Raw genomic sequence first — 17905 nt, 5'->3', positions numbered from 1 at the left:
AATGCAGACATTAGATGCATGCCTTCCTCCCTGGTGGCTGCTGTTGCCCGGGGTCAGCCCCCAGCTCCCTCAGCAGATGGTCAGAACCACCTTCCAGCCAGGCTCTCTGCTCCAGTTCCCTCCCTGAGATCCATCCTCTGCACTGCAGCAAGAAGCAAGGGTAATCTTCCTCCCAAAGAGAACTGTCCCCTTCCCTCCCCTCCCAGAACTCTTCAGTAGCTTCCCTGGGCACTTAGGATACAAATCCGTATCATTAGCACTGCCCATGTGGCCCTCTGTGCCCTGACTCCTGCCGGCCTCCAGTCCCATTGCCTCCTGCCGCTCAGGCTGATCTCTGTGCTCCCACGACACCATGTGGCAGATGGTTCCCTGAACGCTTGTGTCTTGAATTTGCTGGCCCTTCTCCCTGGGAGAACAAGTGCCTTCCTTTGGTTTGCTGACTCGTCCTCACCCCTGAGGGGCCAGCTCAAACATCACTTCTGAGAATTCTTTCCCTCTGACCACACACATGCACACCCCCACACTCAGACGCACACACTTGCACATGCTCATCCACACACACTGTCCCATGTCCATGCATGCACACATTTGTGCCCACGTTATACACGAGGGGCTCGAGCACCACTTTCATCGCACTGTGCTGCCCTGATGTATTACTGTGTCTGTTTCTCTCGCCACGCTGTCAGCTCTTATGGGGAAGGTTTATTACGTATTCATCTTTCTACCCGGGCACCTAGCATTGTGCCTGACATGTAGTAGGCTTGCAATAAATGATTATTGAAGCATTATTTCAACAAGCCTGCATTTTAAACTAGGGAAACTACTGCTCGGAGGGCTTAAGGGATTTGTCCAGAATATAACCTCATAAATGGGAGAAATGAAATGCTAATCTAGGTCTGGCTGATGCCTCCGACACTTGCAAATGCTCCACACTCCCTCTAAAGGGAACACATGATTCTGGGAGCTGAAAAAGTTATCTCTCTTGAGGGAATTTTGCCTTTTTGTCTTGTTTTTACTTCTTTAGAATCTCAGGTTTGTTTGTTTGTTTGTTTGTTTTTTAATATGAGGAGACCTGTGGACTTTTTTCCTCAGAAAATGTACATGCACACCAAATTTGGTGAAACAGAGGAGTGCTGTCAGTCAGAATAGGGTAGCTATTGCTGCAGTAACATACAAACCACACAACGTCATTGACATAACACAAGAAAAGTTTAATCCTCAGTCCTAAAGTTCTCTGTAAGGCAGCAGGGGCTCCTCTCCAGCTCCCTCAAGACACTTACCTCCACACATGCTTCCAAATCACAAGGACAAGAGAAGAGAGAAATGAAGAAGTCACAGCTTTTGTGGGAAGTCACCTCTCTGTGGCAGACTGCAAAATAGCCACAAATTCCCTCCAAGCTTGTCTGCACACCCCTTTGCAAAGTGACTCTGCTCTTCCGCCTATCAACGGTATGATCATTGTCTCTGTCTCTTGAGTGTGGATTTGGCCATTGCTTTGGTGAATGGTACATTAAGAAATATAATTCAAGCAGAAGCTTACAAGTCACTGTGCCTTGGCATCTGTCCTTTCTTGCTGCTCTTTGGAACCATGAGATCACCATGAAGAAGGCTGAATTAGTCTATCTGGAGACCTGTGGCTCCTTGACCCAATCATGTCAGTCAACAGCCAGCACGGTAAACAGAACGGAGGAATCCTCAAGCAGGTAAGGCCATCCTGTGTCAGGCCAGCCCCCTGTCAACACACCAGCTGGCTGAGGTTGCATGAGTGAACCCAGCAAGCCCAGCAGAACCAGCCAGCTTAGCCAAGGCCTACTTGATGACCCAAAGAATTTTGAGCTAGTAAATGACCATCAATTTATGGTACTAAGTTTGGGATTACTTGTCATGCAGCAAAAGCTAACTAATACAAAAAAGGGTACAGGCTTGGGGGGTAGAAAACTGCCATGATAAAACCTAAAACATGTGGAATTGATGATGGAAATAGAGGATAGGAAATTAGTTATCAAAGACTGAAAAAAGTGATGTCTTTTTCGTGGATCCATAGACCTAAAACTGCGGATATTTTTTCATAATCATTTTTGAAAGCTCTCTCTTGCTCAGAGAAGAAAGCTATGGCCAGAGAGTGGTGAGCTATGGCTATGGTGCTGATCCTGAATCCATCCTGGAACCTCCTAAGAGGAGGGCAAAGCCTTGGAATTACAAACAGAAGAATTTGGGAATCAGGGGGAAAAATTGTATATGCCCATAGATTTGCTACTTAGCAACCTTGGAATCAGTTATGGAACCCCATCTCAGAGACATGAAGGATGACCCTTAGTTTTTAGCTTATTGTCAAGCTCAAACAAGATGATATATGGGAAAAACTGTTAGATTCTAAGAACTGCCCATGAAGAACACATTTTATCATTGAGACCTGAGGCCACTGTTCTCCTGGCCTGTCGGCAGGTGAGCCACACCTGAAGCCACCAGGGGGCGCCATGAGGTTGGAATGCCCAGAGATGGGTTGGAGCCAGTCAATAACTAAAGAACCCCAGGAGAGTCCCTTGGGAAGGCATTCTTGAGAAAGTGACATTAGTATGAAACATGAGTAACGAGTCCTGTTTAGCCAGGTGGCACCCGTTCCGGGTGGAAGAAACAGTATGCACAAAAAAGTCTGGCAAGAGAGCACCCAGCCATTCCAGTAACTGCTCTCTCCACGTGCAGGTTCCTCTATGAGCCCAATAGGTTGAGGAGTGGAAGGGAAGCCTTATCTTAAATGAAGGCAGGTAAAGGAGAGGACATGGATCTTTCTTTAAATGCAATTTTCTGCTTGTTTACCAATGATTAACTACCACAATCAATTGTGGCAAAGTTCAGGTCCCTGCATCCTTTGGGACAACAGCGAGATCATGCCTGGTGCTTGGGGTAATGATAACTGGGATGCGCCCGGGAGGGTCTGACAGCAGGGTTTGTGTTCTGTGTTCTGGACTCAATCAACGGGAAGGCATGGCCGCCCTCTGTGGCTTTGCAGCCATCCTCTCGCTGCTCTTCCTCGTCTGCTTTTCCAGCCCCAGCCGGGCTCCTAGGGCAGATGTGGCAGGAGGGGCGGCAGACTGGCCCTCTTGAGTACACCGGCCTGTGTCAGGAGGGAGGTGAAAAGGCTTAAGGCTTTATACATTCAAACCAGAAAACCTTATGAAGTAGATATTCATGAGTGATTATCCCCATTTTTCAGATTAGAGGACAGTCTTAGAAAAATTGCGTAGCTTGTCTAAGGAGACAAGTGCATTCTTTCTCCCAGCCCACCCTCAAGCTGCCTGCTGCCTGTCCCCCCCAAACCACCCCCCCCCCGGGTGCCTTCGTCTACACCGGCAGCATTAGCGGCAACAGGCAGGTCACCCACTATGTTTATCCAGTCTTTCATGGGCTGCAGGTCGGTTTTGTAAATGCCAGCTCGGTCAGTGCTGTTTGGACTTTAATCTGTTGATTCTGAGGAATCAGGGATGGTTTTCAGCGAGCTGTGTTCAAGAGCTTGGTCATTTGCACATTGCCTCCAAGTGTGTGCTGGGCTGCTCCCCACCCGCCCGCCCATGTCTGTGCTCCTCACCACCCGCAGGGCAGGTGCCTAGCCAAGAGGTGCCCCTGACCTTGGGTTCACACTGGAGCTGAAAACCTGAAGACACCCATCCGACATGGGGTCACGGGGCCTCTGGGAGTCATTTCTGGAGGTATTGCAGTGCCCTTTTGCTTGGCTTAGACCATTTGCAAGAGAGCCTTGGGAGACGTTTTCCTTTAATCAGACTTATGGGGGAGACCACATGGAAAGGACAGGGCAATTGGCACACTCTTCAGAATAATAAAGAGTTCGAGGCCAAACACCCATCGAGGCTCAAGGCAAACGTTGGTTCACCATACAGGAAGGGCACCTGCCTTTGCAGCGTTCAACCTTAGCGGGAAGACAGTGAGGCCCCCTGCCCTGTGATGTGGGAGAGGCGATCGGTGAATGGGTATGGTGTGGATGGAACTCTCTCCAGGTTGCTACTGACTGTGTTTGTGTAGGGCTCCTAGCAAATATGGGAGACGTAGGTAAAGTCGGCCAGTCCCAGTCATCTACCGCACTTCCCAACGAGCTCAGGGAAGCTCTGCTTCCCCCTAATTACAGTCAAGCTCCACGTAGGTTATGCAATAACAAAACCACGTATTTGGATGATTATGCTCTTCCAGTTATCATTTTTAGAATGCCTACTTGGAATCAGAGACAGTCAATAAAAATACCAGTTGGCTCATAGAGAAGGCACCAAGGATGTGCCAGGAACTGTTCAAAGTGTTGTAAAGATTAATATTTATTTAGTTTCTGCAACAACCTTGTGAGTTGGATACTATTATTATTCTCATTTTATAGATGAGGTTAAGTCGGCCTCAGAAAGGTTAATGATTGGCCATGCATGGCTCACACAGCTAGCGAAACACAGAGACAGTTGCAACTGAGGCAGACAGGTTCTAGAGCTCTTACAGCCTCTTGTGGGCCTGGCTGGCTTCCGACCCTGCCTTCCACTTCGCAGTTAGAGCTCACATCTCTGAGGGTTTAACAAGGGCCCGTTCTGCTCACTTGGGTTACTTTACTTAAACCTACCCACTTTGCAAGTGAGGAAACTGAGGTGTGGGGGTAAAGTGACTTGCCCAAGGGGACAAAGCGAGCAAGTGGCAGAGAAAGGATTGAATGAACCCAGCATCCTGGACCTCAAGCCCATAGCCTTCACTAAACAGCCTGTCCTCTTGGTTGATCCACACTTAGGATTTTCCACTGTTCCACCTGGTGTCCAGAGTTAGAGGTAAGTACCCATCCGTGCAAAGTCTAAGGCATTTCCCGGTCACTGCTGGCTCTCTGTTGACTTTGCTGAACTGTTTGCTCTATGGGGACAGAAGCTGAGGGCAGTGCTCCCTGTGCAGACCTTTCGTGGACCCAGGAGTCCCGGAGGAGCTTGGTCCCAGACTGAAAATGAAGACAGCTGGGCCGCAGGCATGGAGGGCCCTGGCAGAGCTGGTTCTTCTCTGTGCTGCTCTGGGTGCTGTCGGTTTGCCTGGCTCCAGGTAAGTGATGGCTACAAATGATTCCCCAATCAGTAATGTGACAGGGAGGATCATGCTGACCGCCTCTTTGTTGCGGGCCTATGGAATAAGGAACAGCTTTCAAAGCAATTTGTGTGCATTTGATAAACGAAGATCAACAGCTGTCTTCATATTATTGTGGAACCAAGCATCTGACTTAAACAAACGTTCCCACAAGAAACTGACATGTTTAAATGTGTTTTGTCACGCTGAGAAGAATGGGACACTTGTTCTGTGTTCTGAACAAAGGCCCGGTGTGACTCTTTATGCAAAAGAAGGTTTGTTATGTATGGAAAAAAGAGCCAATTCATGTCAATGATTTTAATTTATGAGAGGGATCCACTGTACCTGCTCATCAACCCAAATTCTTTGGGCTCTCGGGTGTTGTCAGGCTCTCGCGCTCTCTCTCTCTCTCTCTCTCTCTCTCTCACACACACACACACACACACACACACATACACCTACAGCCACACGCACACACACACACACACACACACACACTTGGTATGTTCCCAGCAGATAAATGCTAACTGATTTATTTCATCATTTTTTGTATTGTTAGTAGGATATAAAACAGGCTAAAGAAAATATCTGAGTGAAAGCTCAGAATTGGGCTCCAAGGAAGAAAGCGCCAGTGATTTGGCCATGGGGGAGGGGGGTCCTCCCCATACAGAATGCTCCCCTACCTCATGGTAGGGTCCTCCCCTACCACAAACGCTGAAACACTCAGGTATCCCAGGTCACTTTGCAAGCAAACGTCTGGGAAGAAGGACTGTTAGGGCCATTCCTTTTGATCATTCCATAAATGTTGTCTGAGTACAACCTCCCAATACCCAGTGGGTACTAGCGCTCTATTGAGCCCCCAACTGTCACTGGGCACTGCCCCTGAGACCAGGATGGTGCATGTTCTCAACAAATTGGTACTCAACAAATTGATAATATTATGATTATCAAGATTATCAAGAACCTCAACTCGGCCCCAAGAAGAACCAAGCTGCCAAGGCCTGCCTTATGTGCACACACTATGTATATGCAGAGAAGGAAAAAAGACCCATGGAACTGTGTCTGGAACGCAGGGTGTAAGGGGCTCATAGCAACCCTTTGCATAGCAGTGACGCCTTCACAAGGCTCCTTGTCAGGCTCTGAGGCTAGAGATGAGTCAGACACAGAGTTCGTGTTCCCATGGAGAAAGCCAAGCTGTGAGCCCACGCTGTGTGTACTGTTGCGAGAGATGAAACAGGGACAGGTGGGAAGCAAGAGAGGGAGTGACCAGCTCTACTAGGCAGGCAGGGGGCCTGGAAAGGCTTCTAGAAGAGATGGTGTTTGAGCTGAATCTTTCTATAGGAATAGGTGCTTGCCAAATGGCCAAGGGGGTGAAGGATGTTCCGGACGGAGGAATCACCATAGACAAAGGCACAGAAGGAAGAGAAACCTGGTGTGTTTCTGAAACTTCGAGTCTGTTTCAGGAGGCCTTGAGCACAGGCCAAAGTGGGGTGCTGCCAAAGACAGGATCAAGTGGGAGTAAAGCAGGATCAGAGCAGGGAGGTGCTAAAGAGCCCTGGGGTGCCATCCCAGGAGCTTGAACCTGACCCTCTAGGCAATGGGGAGCCATTGAAGGGTTCTAAGCCAAGGAGAAACACCATCATATTTATGTATTAAAAGTTCACTCTGATGAAGGAAGTGGAGGTAGGAGTGGGTAAGTAGAGTGCCTTGTTCAATCCTCCGGCCCTGTCTGGAGATGGGTGTTAATCTCTATCCACGCTATGTAGAATAGTAAAATAGCCTCAAAGAGAAGAAGAGACACCCTCAGGTCTCATCAGTCTCAAACCCATGCCTGGATCCAGGTTTGGTGTTCTAGCGCCTCCCTATGATTTCCCCTGGGATGTCCCGAGCACAGCATGGATTTGAATTCCACGCTTGCAGTGGAGGAAGAGCCTTCAGCTCTGGAGCAGGAGAAGCTGAGAGCTCCCTCCTGTTAGCTGAGGAAGTTTTTTGTCTTTAGTTCTTACAATCAAGTCAGATGGAATCATCACATTGTCAGAAGACCAGTTGTTGATTTATTGCCCCTCTGGGCTAGGTGCTTAGAAACATTAGTTCTAATCCCCTGCAACTATTTGAGGTAAGTGCTATTGTTTACGGTTCTACAGAGACAGAAGCCAAGATGGGGATATAGTGTAATTCACAAGGCTACTCACTTCATCTGGAACAGAATATGGATTCACATCCAATTTTTTTTTTTTTTCTGATTCTGGGGCTCCTGGGTATCCCTGCTCTGTCCTGCCTGTCACACGCATGATCCCCTCCTGGGCTGCAATGTGTCCCTGACTTGCTGGGTCCCTGTGCCGTTTCTCTATCGCTGGACCACACGTTTGTTGCCTTCAGATGTTGCTTTAAATTTCATGACTACAACCACCACTGACAGAGACGGGAGAAATTGAAAACCTGCCACCCAGAAGCTGTCCCTTGTAGCAAGGAGGAAGGATGCCAGTTGAGGAGGGAATGAGGCTGCCTAACAAATTGTGTGTGACAAGAAAGTTGTTGTGTCAGGGGATTTCTACAGAAAGCCAAAATATATTGACACACCCCATCTATATAAGCTGATGGCTTGCAATTTACTGCTGACCTAATCCTGCCTTACTCGATGGATCCATCTTTATTTTGATCAGAGACTCTGGTTAGAAAGAGACGAGGAAGACAGGGATCTGTGAAATACGTCCTGATGTCAGCCATAGCCTTCTATACACCTCGAGGAAAGGTGCATCCCTGCCACGCCTTTTGTAGATGGATATATTCCAAGGGCTTGGAGAAGGGTGTTTATTGCAGCATTGTTTGCAACTGCAAAACACTGATCAAATGCAAATGTCCTTCAAAAAGAAAAAGAATAAATTGGATGCAATTTATGCCCTTTGATAGAAGATCTAGGTAAAAGAAATGAACTAGCTCTCTTTATGAATCTGCAGGCATTGGGCTCAAGACCTAGAGTGTTGGCTGGCAAACGCAACTTGCACAGTAATATACACGGTATGAGGAAAGCAGTGCTATGTGTTGCGCATACGTATGCATATGTAAAAATATTTAAAGGACTCGAGGGATACATGGAAATTCCTGACAGCAGTTTCTTCTGCAAAGGAGGAGAAGGAAATGGAACTGGGGCTGGCATCTCATGCAGATGCGAAATGTATAGGGTTATTTTCTATTTAAAAAAAAGAAAAGACTAGGGGCGCCTGGTTAGATTGGTCGGTTGAGCATCCGACTCTTGATTTCGGCTCAGGTTGTGATCTCAGGGTCATGAGATGGAGCCCGGGGTTGGGCTCTGGGCTCCCTGCGGAGTCTGCTTGTGATTCTCCCTCTCCTCTTCCTCTGCCCCTCCTCCACTCTTGTTCTCGCTTTCTCTCAAATAAATAAATAAATAAGACTTGAAGATAATACTCCAAAACGTTAGTAATTGGCAGTCTTGGGCCGTGAGTATGTGAATGTTTTTTATTTTACTTTCTGTACTTCTCTGGGCATGTTTAAGTGTTCAACACTAAAAAAAGCCACATTTTGAATGACAGAGTCAATTCAATGGGTCAAAAGGTCCATCTGGTTTGTTTCTGTAAAAATCCACAGGCGTGAAAGGAACATGCTATATCCCTACACAGAGGCTGGGATGTACAGATGTGACTTAATGCCAGCCTTTCTTTCAGATTTGCATTCTGCAGTACTAATAACCCACGCGCATCTTAACCGATGTAACTGACAAGCATACAATTTATTCAGCTGATTACTTCATTAAGCTGCCACCTCCATAATGAAAATGGGGTGCAAAACGGAGAGATCTGGGGGCTATCACCACTTTTTAACCAAGTCCTCTCTATAAACGATAATCTTGCCTATTAACGGGCTTTGAAATCTTAGAGAGGAAAATAATTGTGACGCTTAATAGTGTGTGTTTATGCATTACTTATCTACTGAGTCTCAACTGTGGCCCAGAATTGGGTTGATAGTTGCAGAAAACACAATGTTAACGGCGTCTGAATTGGAACAGGAAAGGGGTACCCTGCTGAGCTGTCAAATATATACTTAGGAGAAGCTGAATCACAGACAATATTGTTTGTCAAACCTGGGCAGAATAGTAGGTAAGAGTGCATTCTGAGCCCCCCCACTGGTATGTGGCATCCTGCCTCAAGTAACCGTTTTAAAGCAGCCACCTGTGGTTTCCAGGAGAGTCTTTGACCTTTCGTTAAAGATCCAACTTTACTAGGCAATTGATTTTTGCTGGTCTCTGGGGCAGTTGTGGAGATGGATTTCACTGTAGTTAATATTATCCTCTTTTTAGGACTTTTGCCAAGTGAGAATGTATTGTTAATGACCTTGTCTGGAGTGATGTACAATGTATTTGAGTCGGTGGAAACTATGTGATGCTCTCCCTAATGACTCAATCTTGGACACGGGCATGGAAGAAGCCCTGCATAGAGAATGAGGGTACCAGTGGAGTGGGTGCTGGCCTGATTCCTTTGTGGGCAGCATGGGGAAATGCATACAGAGGCTCTAGAGTCAAACCGTGAGCTCAGACCCCACGATCACCCACTGGCTATGTGACTCTCGGGCATTTCGCTCATCTGTACAAGTGGGATGTCTTCTCACTTTGCTGTGAGAACTCAGTGGGTCAAATAGCTCTCACAGGGCTTGACATGTCCTGGGTGCTCAGCAAATCTGTTTTCTTTCTCCTCTCTCATGCCTTGAAAAGGAACACAGATTACTAGGGAATCTTATTTTGTTATACACTCTTCTTGGTGGAAGAAAATTAAAATCATAATACACCCATCATGTTATGCATGGGGGAAATGGGATGCCTAGACAGATTCACTGCTGTGTTCTTTTATTCACCCTTTTACTGAATGTCCCACTAAATGCCAGGAACTCAAGAAAAAGTGTTGCCTTACCTTTTAGACATATTTCAGTTCTTCTGTCACTTGACTGTTCTGCAGATGTGACACTGTCTGTCTCCCTCCCCACCCCCCCACCATGGCCTCCCCGACATCCCCACTCACGGCTCTGCACTACCCATGCTCGGGACTGGAAGGGCACCCGTCTTTCTTGGTCTGCTGGTGGTGTTGATGTTTCCCAAGTACTTATCTCTGGCCTGCCTCTCTTCTCAAGAACAATCTTAACCTCTGCCATAGCTTGGCACGATCAGATCTGTATCTCTGGTGAAAATCTCTCTTTTGTATATGAAACCCACATGAGAACTAATTGCTGAATTCTCGACATAGGTGTTCCACGAGCACCTGGACCTCATCCACATCTTCTCCAACAAGCTCTTCTGCTCCTGTGTTCCCTTCTCATGCACACACTCACACTGGAAACAAGCATCAGCCCAAACCCCTTCCTCTCTAACCACTTCCTCTCACTTTCTATTTATTTCACCCGAGCAGGGTCTCATATACCTGACCTCTTCATGTGTTCTCCCCTAGACACTGCCAGAGGTCAGGCTCACATCACTCCTCAGTGCCACTGCACGGGCCTCCTACATGCTTGTCCTACATCCAGGCTCTCCCCACCCCTGCCCAGTCTCCACACTGTAGCCCCCAAAACAAAACTCTGACCATGGAGCCTGTGTACTTAAAAATGCAGTCTACTGGATAAAGTCCCAAACAGCTAAGACATGAGATGTGTCTCTGTTTTCCTATCCTAAGACAAACTGTGAGTTCCAGAAGGCAGAACCTGTGTTCTATATTTCCCTGGGTCTCCTCTAACACAGTACCCTGAATGTTGTTGGTTCTCAGCAAATGTTCCACGGACTCTTAAAGACCATCAAGTCCAGGGCACCCAGGTGACTCAGTTGGTTAAGCATCTAACTCTTGACTTCGGCTCAGGTCATGATCTCAGGGTTGTGAGATTAAGGTGGGCATTCTGATCTGTGTTCAGCATGGAGTTTGCTTAAGATTCTCTCTCTCGGGCGCCTGGGTGGCTCAGTGGGTTAAGCCGCTGCCTTCAGCTCAGGTCATGATCTCAGGGTCCTGGGATCGAGTCCCGCATCGGGTTCTCTGCTCAGCAGGGAGCCTGCTTTCCACTCTCTCTCTCTCTCTGCCTGCCTCTCTGCCTACTTGTGATCTCTGTCTGTCAAGTAAATAAATAAAATCTTAAAAAAAAAATGATTCTCTCTCTCTCTCTCTCTGCCCCTCTGTTCCTTCCCCTTCCTCTCTCTTTTAAAAAGAAAAAAAAAAGAAAAAGAAAAGAAAGGGAGAGAAAGCAAGAAAGGGAGGGAGGAAAGGAAAAGGAAGAGAAAGAAGGAGAGAGAGAAAGGAAGGAAGGAAAAGAGAAAGAAAGAAAGAGAAGGAAGGAAGAAAGAAAGGAAGAAGGAAGGAAAAGAAAGAAGGAGAGAAAGAGAGAAAGAAAGAAGAAAAAAGAAAAAGAGGGAAGAAGGAAGGAGGAAGGAAGGAAGGAAGGAAGAAAGAAAGAAAGAAAGAAAGAAAGAAAGAAAGAAAAAAGAAAGGAAGAAGAAAAGACCATCCAGTCCAACCTCTCCTTTCCCAGGGCATAATGCAAAAGTGCACAGTGAGGGGGGAGTTGCTTAAAGTCCTGCATCCAGCTGTGGCTTTATTTCTTGTATCTCTATAGCAGGTTAGAGTTTATAAAGTGATTTTACGTGTCCTCTCTTAGATAACCCTAGAAATAGCCTTGTGAGATAGGCATGACTCTCCCATTATAGAGATGAGAAAAGTGAAAGTCACACAGGTGGACAAAGCAGACCAAGGGGTCCCCGCTGCTGACGGACCGCCTTCTGCTCGGAGTTCAGTTCTCTTTCAGCCGTAGCTAGCCAAAGTGCAAGGCACTCAAGTGTTCAGTAACGGTTTGCTGAATGAATTAGCCGATATTTGAATGATAAACGAATAGCCTCGCACAATTGAGCACATACGTGTTTATGGAGTGGGGGGGGGAGGTGGTGGTATGTGTTCTTAATTCTCCTCTGACCCTGTCCTCTCGTGATGACCCCTTAGAGGTGAAAGGCCATACTGTCTGGAGTCGAATGCAGTCAACGAGAGCCTTGCCAAGCGCCGACAGACGCGGAGTGTGGGTGTTGTGCCGATGCCTCTTGATTGTGAACTCTCTAGCTGGTCCTCCTGGACCACGTGTGATCCCTGTCAGAAGAAAAGGGTAAGTACCCTGGCCTTGGGGGAGCTCTAAGCTTCTAGAACCCCTAACTCTCGGCAAGACTGGCTGAGGCAGTGCTGACAGTGCCTGGCACGTAGTAGGACCTCAATAAATGCTGGCTTATTTAGTTAATGCATTAGTTTCCTCTGTGCTGCCTTTCTTTGACCCTTTCTTCATCCTTCCAGTTATTCTCCTGGCACACCTCTCCTTGCTCTTGTTAACGGCCTCCTAGGCAGACTGCTCTCTCACTCCATCTTCATGGCACAACCAGGGGAGCTATCAAAACAACAGAACACTTGTCTCTCTCTGACCATTTCTCATTCTTTCTCTGCCTTTATTCATGCTCTCGTGACCCTTCCCACTTCCATCACTGACCAACACCTACTTGTGATCTGAAACTCTACTTATAAGCCACCTCTTCTGAGACCTTCCTTGACTTCTCAGCCCGTTGCACGGTGAGATGGGCAACCCTCTGTGGGCTGTAATAGCTCCCTGTTCTTCCTGTCATTTACTTTCCTTAATTATTTACCTTTCTGTGAAATGAAGGTTTGTCCAATTCTGTTTCTTCAGGGTAGTCCCAATTTCGGGAACTTTTTAGGTGCCCCATAAATCTGTGATGTTTGATCTCATGATATTTTCGGACAACTCTAAGGAAGGGGAAGGCAACTGTGACACTTCCCATGAGGCAGGTGGGCAAACAGAGACTCAGACCCTTCTGGTGGTTCATCAGATTCACCTGGTAATAAGTAACAGGCCTTGAACTCAGGCTTCTGTCTTCTTGTCTAGTGTTCTCCCACAAAAATAAAATAATAATAATAATAATAATAATAAGCCACGAGGTCTCTGTAGTATTTGTCCTTCAGGTTCCCATGTCCTAAGAGGGCTGATCCAGGATCCCAGCTCTGAGCACAGCAGACTTGTCAGAGAAAAGAGAATGTCATTTCCCCAACTCCTCAGGACATCAAAGCAGCCATGGACTAAGACCCTAATGAAGCTGTAAAAGTGGGTCCAGGATATTTACACAGTTAAAGGGATCTTTATGGAGAGCCGTGCAGGAACCTTCAGTTCCCAAAGTGAGCTTTATTGCTGAAGTTACCAACATCGATCCAATTATCTGTAGAATTGCTTCATCTGCACCATAAACCAGGACGACTCAGCATGAGTCAGCCAGTGAACCAGCCAGAGCTCTTCCCTCGGAGTTCGCGACACACTTGCCCGCAGTGGGTGACATCACTCTCTGTGGGGTCACTGGCTGGCGGCTGATCAAAACCTTTCAACCGGAATTTCGAGATGTCTCCCTTCCATCATTTCTGCACTCCTCAAACCCATTTTGTCTCTGGAGCCTGGGGCTGGTCTTCTAGCTCTCTTCTTTGCAGACCTCACTCTGTCCTGCCAGCCTCTGTCTTCCAGGAAGAAGGACCCTCTGGAAATGCAAAGGGACATGGGTGAATGGTTGTCTGCATTTTGCTGGGTGGCGGAGATTGGATTTCCAGATGCCATACAAGTAATAACTGTGGTTGGTTAACACGGCATTCTTCCAAGGGGTTGCTATCCTGGTTTGTATCCTTTCGTTGCACCAAACTCTTACCTACAACTAAGATTTGAAAGCTGCTAACTCTGCTAATTTTCCCCCCATAACTGTTTCTCATTGCCTCATAATGAAACACTAAATCTAACCTCATTGAAGCTTGGGAGACCCTGCATGACCTGTCCCCCTGCCTATACCTCCCCCTAGCTCTGGCCACATCTGCCCTCATATACTCATCTCTCCAGCCATGATGAATTTCTTTTTGTTTTCTGGAATGAGGCACACTCCAGTCTCTCAGGTTTGGTATAGCAATTTTCTCTACCCAGGTGACTCTTCTCGACCCTCCTCACACCACCTCTTCCTGTTTACCTGACATCTCTACTCATCTTTTGGGTCTCAGCTTAGTTGTGACTTCACTCTCTCCTGAGTTTGCATCGGGGGTGCCCCCTGTCAACTTACAGAGCGCTCTGTCCCTCCATCATGGCGGCCATCGCACCGTGTTGTCACTGCCTGGTGCTTACCATCATTACCACCACCGTCTGTGACGACCTCCTTGAGGGCAGGCTAGAGGGCAGGACTATGATTAAAAACAAATAAGCGGTTATGGAATGAATGAGTTATGGGGATGAAAGGTAGAGCATAGGGAGTATAGTGAGTTGTATTGTGATAGTGTTGTATGGTGACTGATGGTGAGTATGGTGACTGACTCACACTATGGTGAGCATAACATAATGTACAGAGTTGTGGAGTCTCTATGTTGCACACCTATACACCAATGAGTAATGCTGTCAACTATATACTTTGATTGAAAATAAAAGGAAGGCAAGGGTGAACACCTACCCTGTTCAACATTGGGTGGCTGAATTAAGGTTCTGGAAATTCAGTTTTTTTGGAATAAGCAAACAGGAGGTTAGAGAAATATGGACTGCTAAAAATTATCAATAATAATAAAGAAAAACAAGTACAAGAAACCGTGTGCCAACTATGTACCGGAAAACATCATGAGATTTCATATAGAAATCATATATGTAATTGAAACTCCGTCATTGTACATTTAGGTCATTCATTACCCCTATTTTGTAGATTGATAAATTGAGATCACAGAGATAAGGTAACTTGCCAACATCATGTCACTCCAAGGTATCAGAGTCAGGTGCACCTGCTTTTTCATTTATAAGATATAGAATAAACAAGAATACATGAATCGACCTATTGGCTTGAAACTGTCAAGCAAAGCCAATTGCAACATGGACCCTTGAGTGTATCCCTCAGTTCCTGAGGCCCCTGAGGCTCTGCCCTTGGTTCACCTTGCTCCTCTCTGCCATAGTACAGACATGTCTACTTGCTCCAGCCATCTCAGTTCTATGGGGAACCGTGTAACTTCTCTGACAAGGAAGTTGAAGACTGTGTTACCAGCAGACCATGCAGAAGTCAACTGCGTTGTGAAGGCTTTGTGTGTGCACAGACAGGTATAACGGGCTGCAAGAGTGGGAGGGAAATGTAGCAAATGAGGTGATGACACCTGATGATGGGGGGACCAGCCGTTACCTAGTGCTCAAGGTCAGGGTCATGTGTCAGGCCGAGAGGCCTCCTTGATCCCCCTTTATGGGTGTTATTTCACAAAAACAGCCCTATAAATTAGGTGTTGATATTATTTCCATTTAATGAATTGGGAACTTGAGACTTGGGGAAGTTACTTGCTCAAGATCAGACAGCAGGTAAGTAGAAGAGCTGTGATTAGAAATTGGGGAATGCACATTACATCCATTGACATGAAGGCCACCCAAAGTGTATGTGCTGAAATCAGTAATCCTGAGTCAAGTCTTCTTCTGACTTTGTGGCCTATGAGAAGTCATTTAATCTTTCTGCATGTTGGTCCTCTCAATAGAAAGTTGGAAGTGATGTTAACACCTTATAAGCATGCTCTGAGCAATAGTAAGTAAAAATTTTTGATTAAGGGAACGAAGGAGAAAAAGGACAGATGGATGGACAGAGGGAAGGACGGAGCATACAAATGAATAATCATCTGCTGTGAAACTAAGTAAACACTCGTCTTTCCAACTCATTTATCTTGCAAATTCAAGCGAACCTATGTCTCTCTATTTTTCCAAGTCTCCAGCAAAAATATGAATATTTTGATCCAAATTATCTCAATGGGAGATGCAGCTCTCCACATTCACTATACCCATGTGGACTGTGCTTTGGGGGTATTTAAGAAAGAGTTAGAGATTTTTAGAGCTATTTCCAGGGCTTATTGCAAATGCAGAATTGTATGTAATAAATCTGAAAGATTTTACAGCGTGTCCATGGACTCATTATGGTCAGTGTTCCATGATTCTGACCGAAGCCATAATGGTTATTCAGGTAGGCTTTAGTTTAAGTGCCTTGTAAGAAACATTTGAAGAGCAGATTGACATTCTGCTTTTAATATTGGTTAAAAGTGATCAGACACATCTAAGGAAAGAGGGTCACTTGTCTTACAGGCTTTATCTCACAAGAATATACAAATAAAAGAGTCAAATCGGGGGTGGGGGGAAGAGAAGCCTTTGAAGGAAGAAAAGTGTTACAAATGTTGAACATAGAGTCCAGATATTTTTGGAGTTTAAAAATAAATGGCTGTGGTGTTGAAGGCAGTGCTATTTAGTGGGAAGCATTTGTGATTAGAAAGTTATAATTTCTAATCCTGCTGCAAATGTTTGCCAGTCTTGTGCATTTGGCCCACCAAAACAATAAGAAGAGTATTCACACTTACCTAGAACTTACCATGAGCCTTTACTCTTCCCCTTATTCATTTAACCCCCCAACAACCCTGGGAGGGTAGGTATGATGACTTCCCCATTTTACAGGTAAGCAAACTGAGGCAAGGAGGTCAGGTAAACTGTGGAAGGTCACCCAGCTAGCACTCCTTGTAGGACCTGCCAAACCCACCTCACCTCACCAGCCTCAGGGAGAGAAGTCTAGACTTCCCTCCTGTCTGGCCATCTCAATCCCAGCCAGGCAGACACCTTCCCTTCCTCCTCCCTTAATAACCTCCCCTTCAAGAGCATTTAGAAGTGCAACACTGGCTTCTTGTGGGGGGGGATACATTGTTAATGCCTTTACTGATCCACCCTGATACACAAGGACTAATCAAAATGGCCTTAAAGGTCCAGCGAAATGTCTGGCACATAGTAGGTGCGCACACCATCTTTGTTCCCCTCTTGGCAGCCACAGGACTATGGGTAACGCCCTTTCTCCTTCCAGGGAGGTGTGTAAACCGTAGACTTCTCTGCAACGGGGACAATGACTGCGGAGACCAGTCTGATGAAGCGAACTGTAAGAAGATTTTAAAAAAATGTCAGCATGAAATGGAGCAGTACTGGGCAATTGGCCGTCTGGCCAGTGGGTAAGTTACTATCCTCCTGTTATGTAGATGGGAAGGCACGGAATCAAATGTAAGTCTGGAGGGGAGGAAGGGAGCGGATATTAACACGATTCTTTCCTTTCTGAAAAAAGATTGTAGTGGAAGTGGACATTTGTAGTTGCTCTCTGAAGAAGGTTCCAGGGACCTCCAGGAGCATGTCCCAGGGACACATAGAGGCCACACGGAGGGCTGGGTTAGGAACATAGGTGAGGAACAGTAGCTGTGCATGAAGACCATATGGGCTTTATGCCAGGGCTGGGGATGAACGTTTATGTAATACTTACTGTGTGACTGTATTACGTGCTTTCTAAGCATTACCTCTGAATCCTACTGACAATGGGTAGGGGAGACATTTTGTGTGGTTTTTTTCCTAAGATTTATTTATTTGCTTTAGAGAGAGAGAGAGAGAGAGAGAGAGAGTGCACTCATGCTGCTGGGGAGAGGGGAAGAGAGAAGGGGAGAGAGATTTTTTTTTTTTTAAGATTTTATTTATTTGTCAGAGAGACAGAGAGACAGAGAGCACAAGCAGGCAGAGTGGCAGGCAAAGGCAGAGAGAGAAGCAGACTCCCTGCCAAGCAAGGAGCCCGATGCAGGACTTGATCCAGGGACCCTGGGATCATGACCTGAGCTGAAGGCAGCAGCCTAACTGACTGAGCCACCCAAGCATCCTGAGAGAGAGATTCTTAAGCAGACTCCGTGTGGAACCCATTGTTAGGCTCGATCTCATGACCCTGAGACTGTGACCTGAG

At 46.5% G+C, this 17905-nt stretch overlaps 1 protein-coding gene across 1 annotated transcript in view; it reads left to right on the top strand.

Moving 5' to 3' along the window:
* Positions 1–4464: 4464 nt before the first annotated feature.
* C8B (complement C8 beta chain) overlaps positions 4465–17905 on the top strand; it is a 42473-nt gene continuing 29032 nt past the window's right edge. Inside the window, exons 1-5 of the mRNA XM_004751623.3 lie at positions 4465–4811; positions 4903–5070; positions 12072–12228; positions 15081–15222; positions 16997–17138. Of these exons, the coding sequence (XP_004751680.1) occupies positions 4979–5070; positions 12072–12228; positions 15081–15222; positions 16997–17138 (533 nt within the window). The 5' untranslated portion in view covers positions 4465–4811; positions 4903–4978. The remainder of the gene's footprint in view (positions 4812–4902; positions 5071–12071; positions 12229–15080; positions 15223–16996; positions 17139–17905) is intronic.

Source organism: Mustela putorius, unplaced genomic scaffold, assembly GCF_011764305.1.
Source record: "Mustela putorius furo isolate JIRA1106 unplaced genomic scaffold, ASM1176430v1.1 tig00003853_pilon_pilon_pilon, whole genome shotgun sequence".
In the NCBI taxonomy this organism is placed as follows: Eukaryota; Metazoa; Chordata; class Mammalia; order Carnivora; family Mustelidae; genus Mustela; species Mustela putorius.
This window is presented reverse-complemented; position numbering and strand designations above follow the sequence as displayed.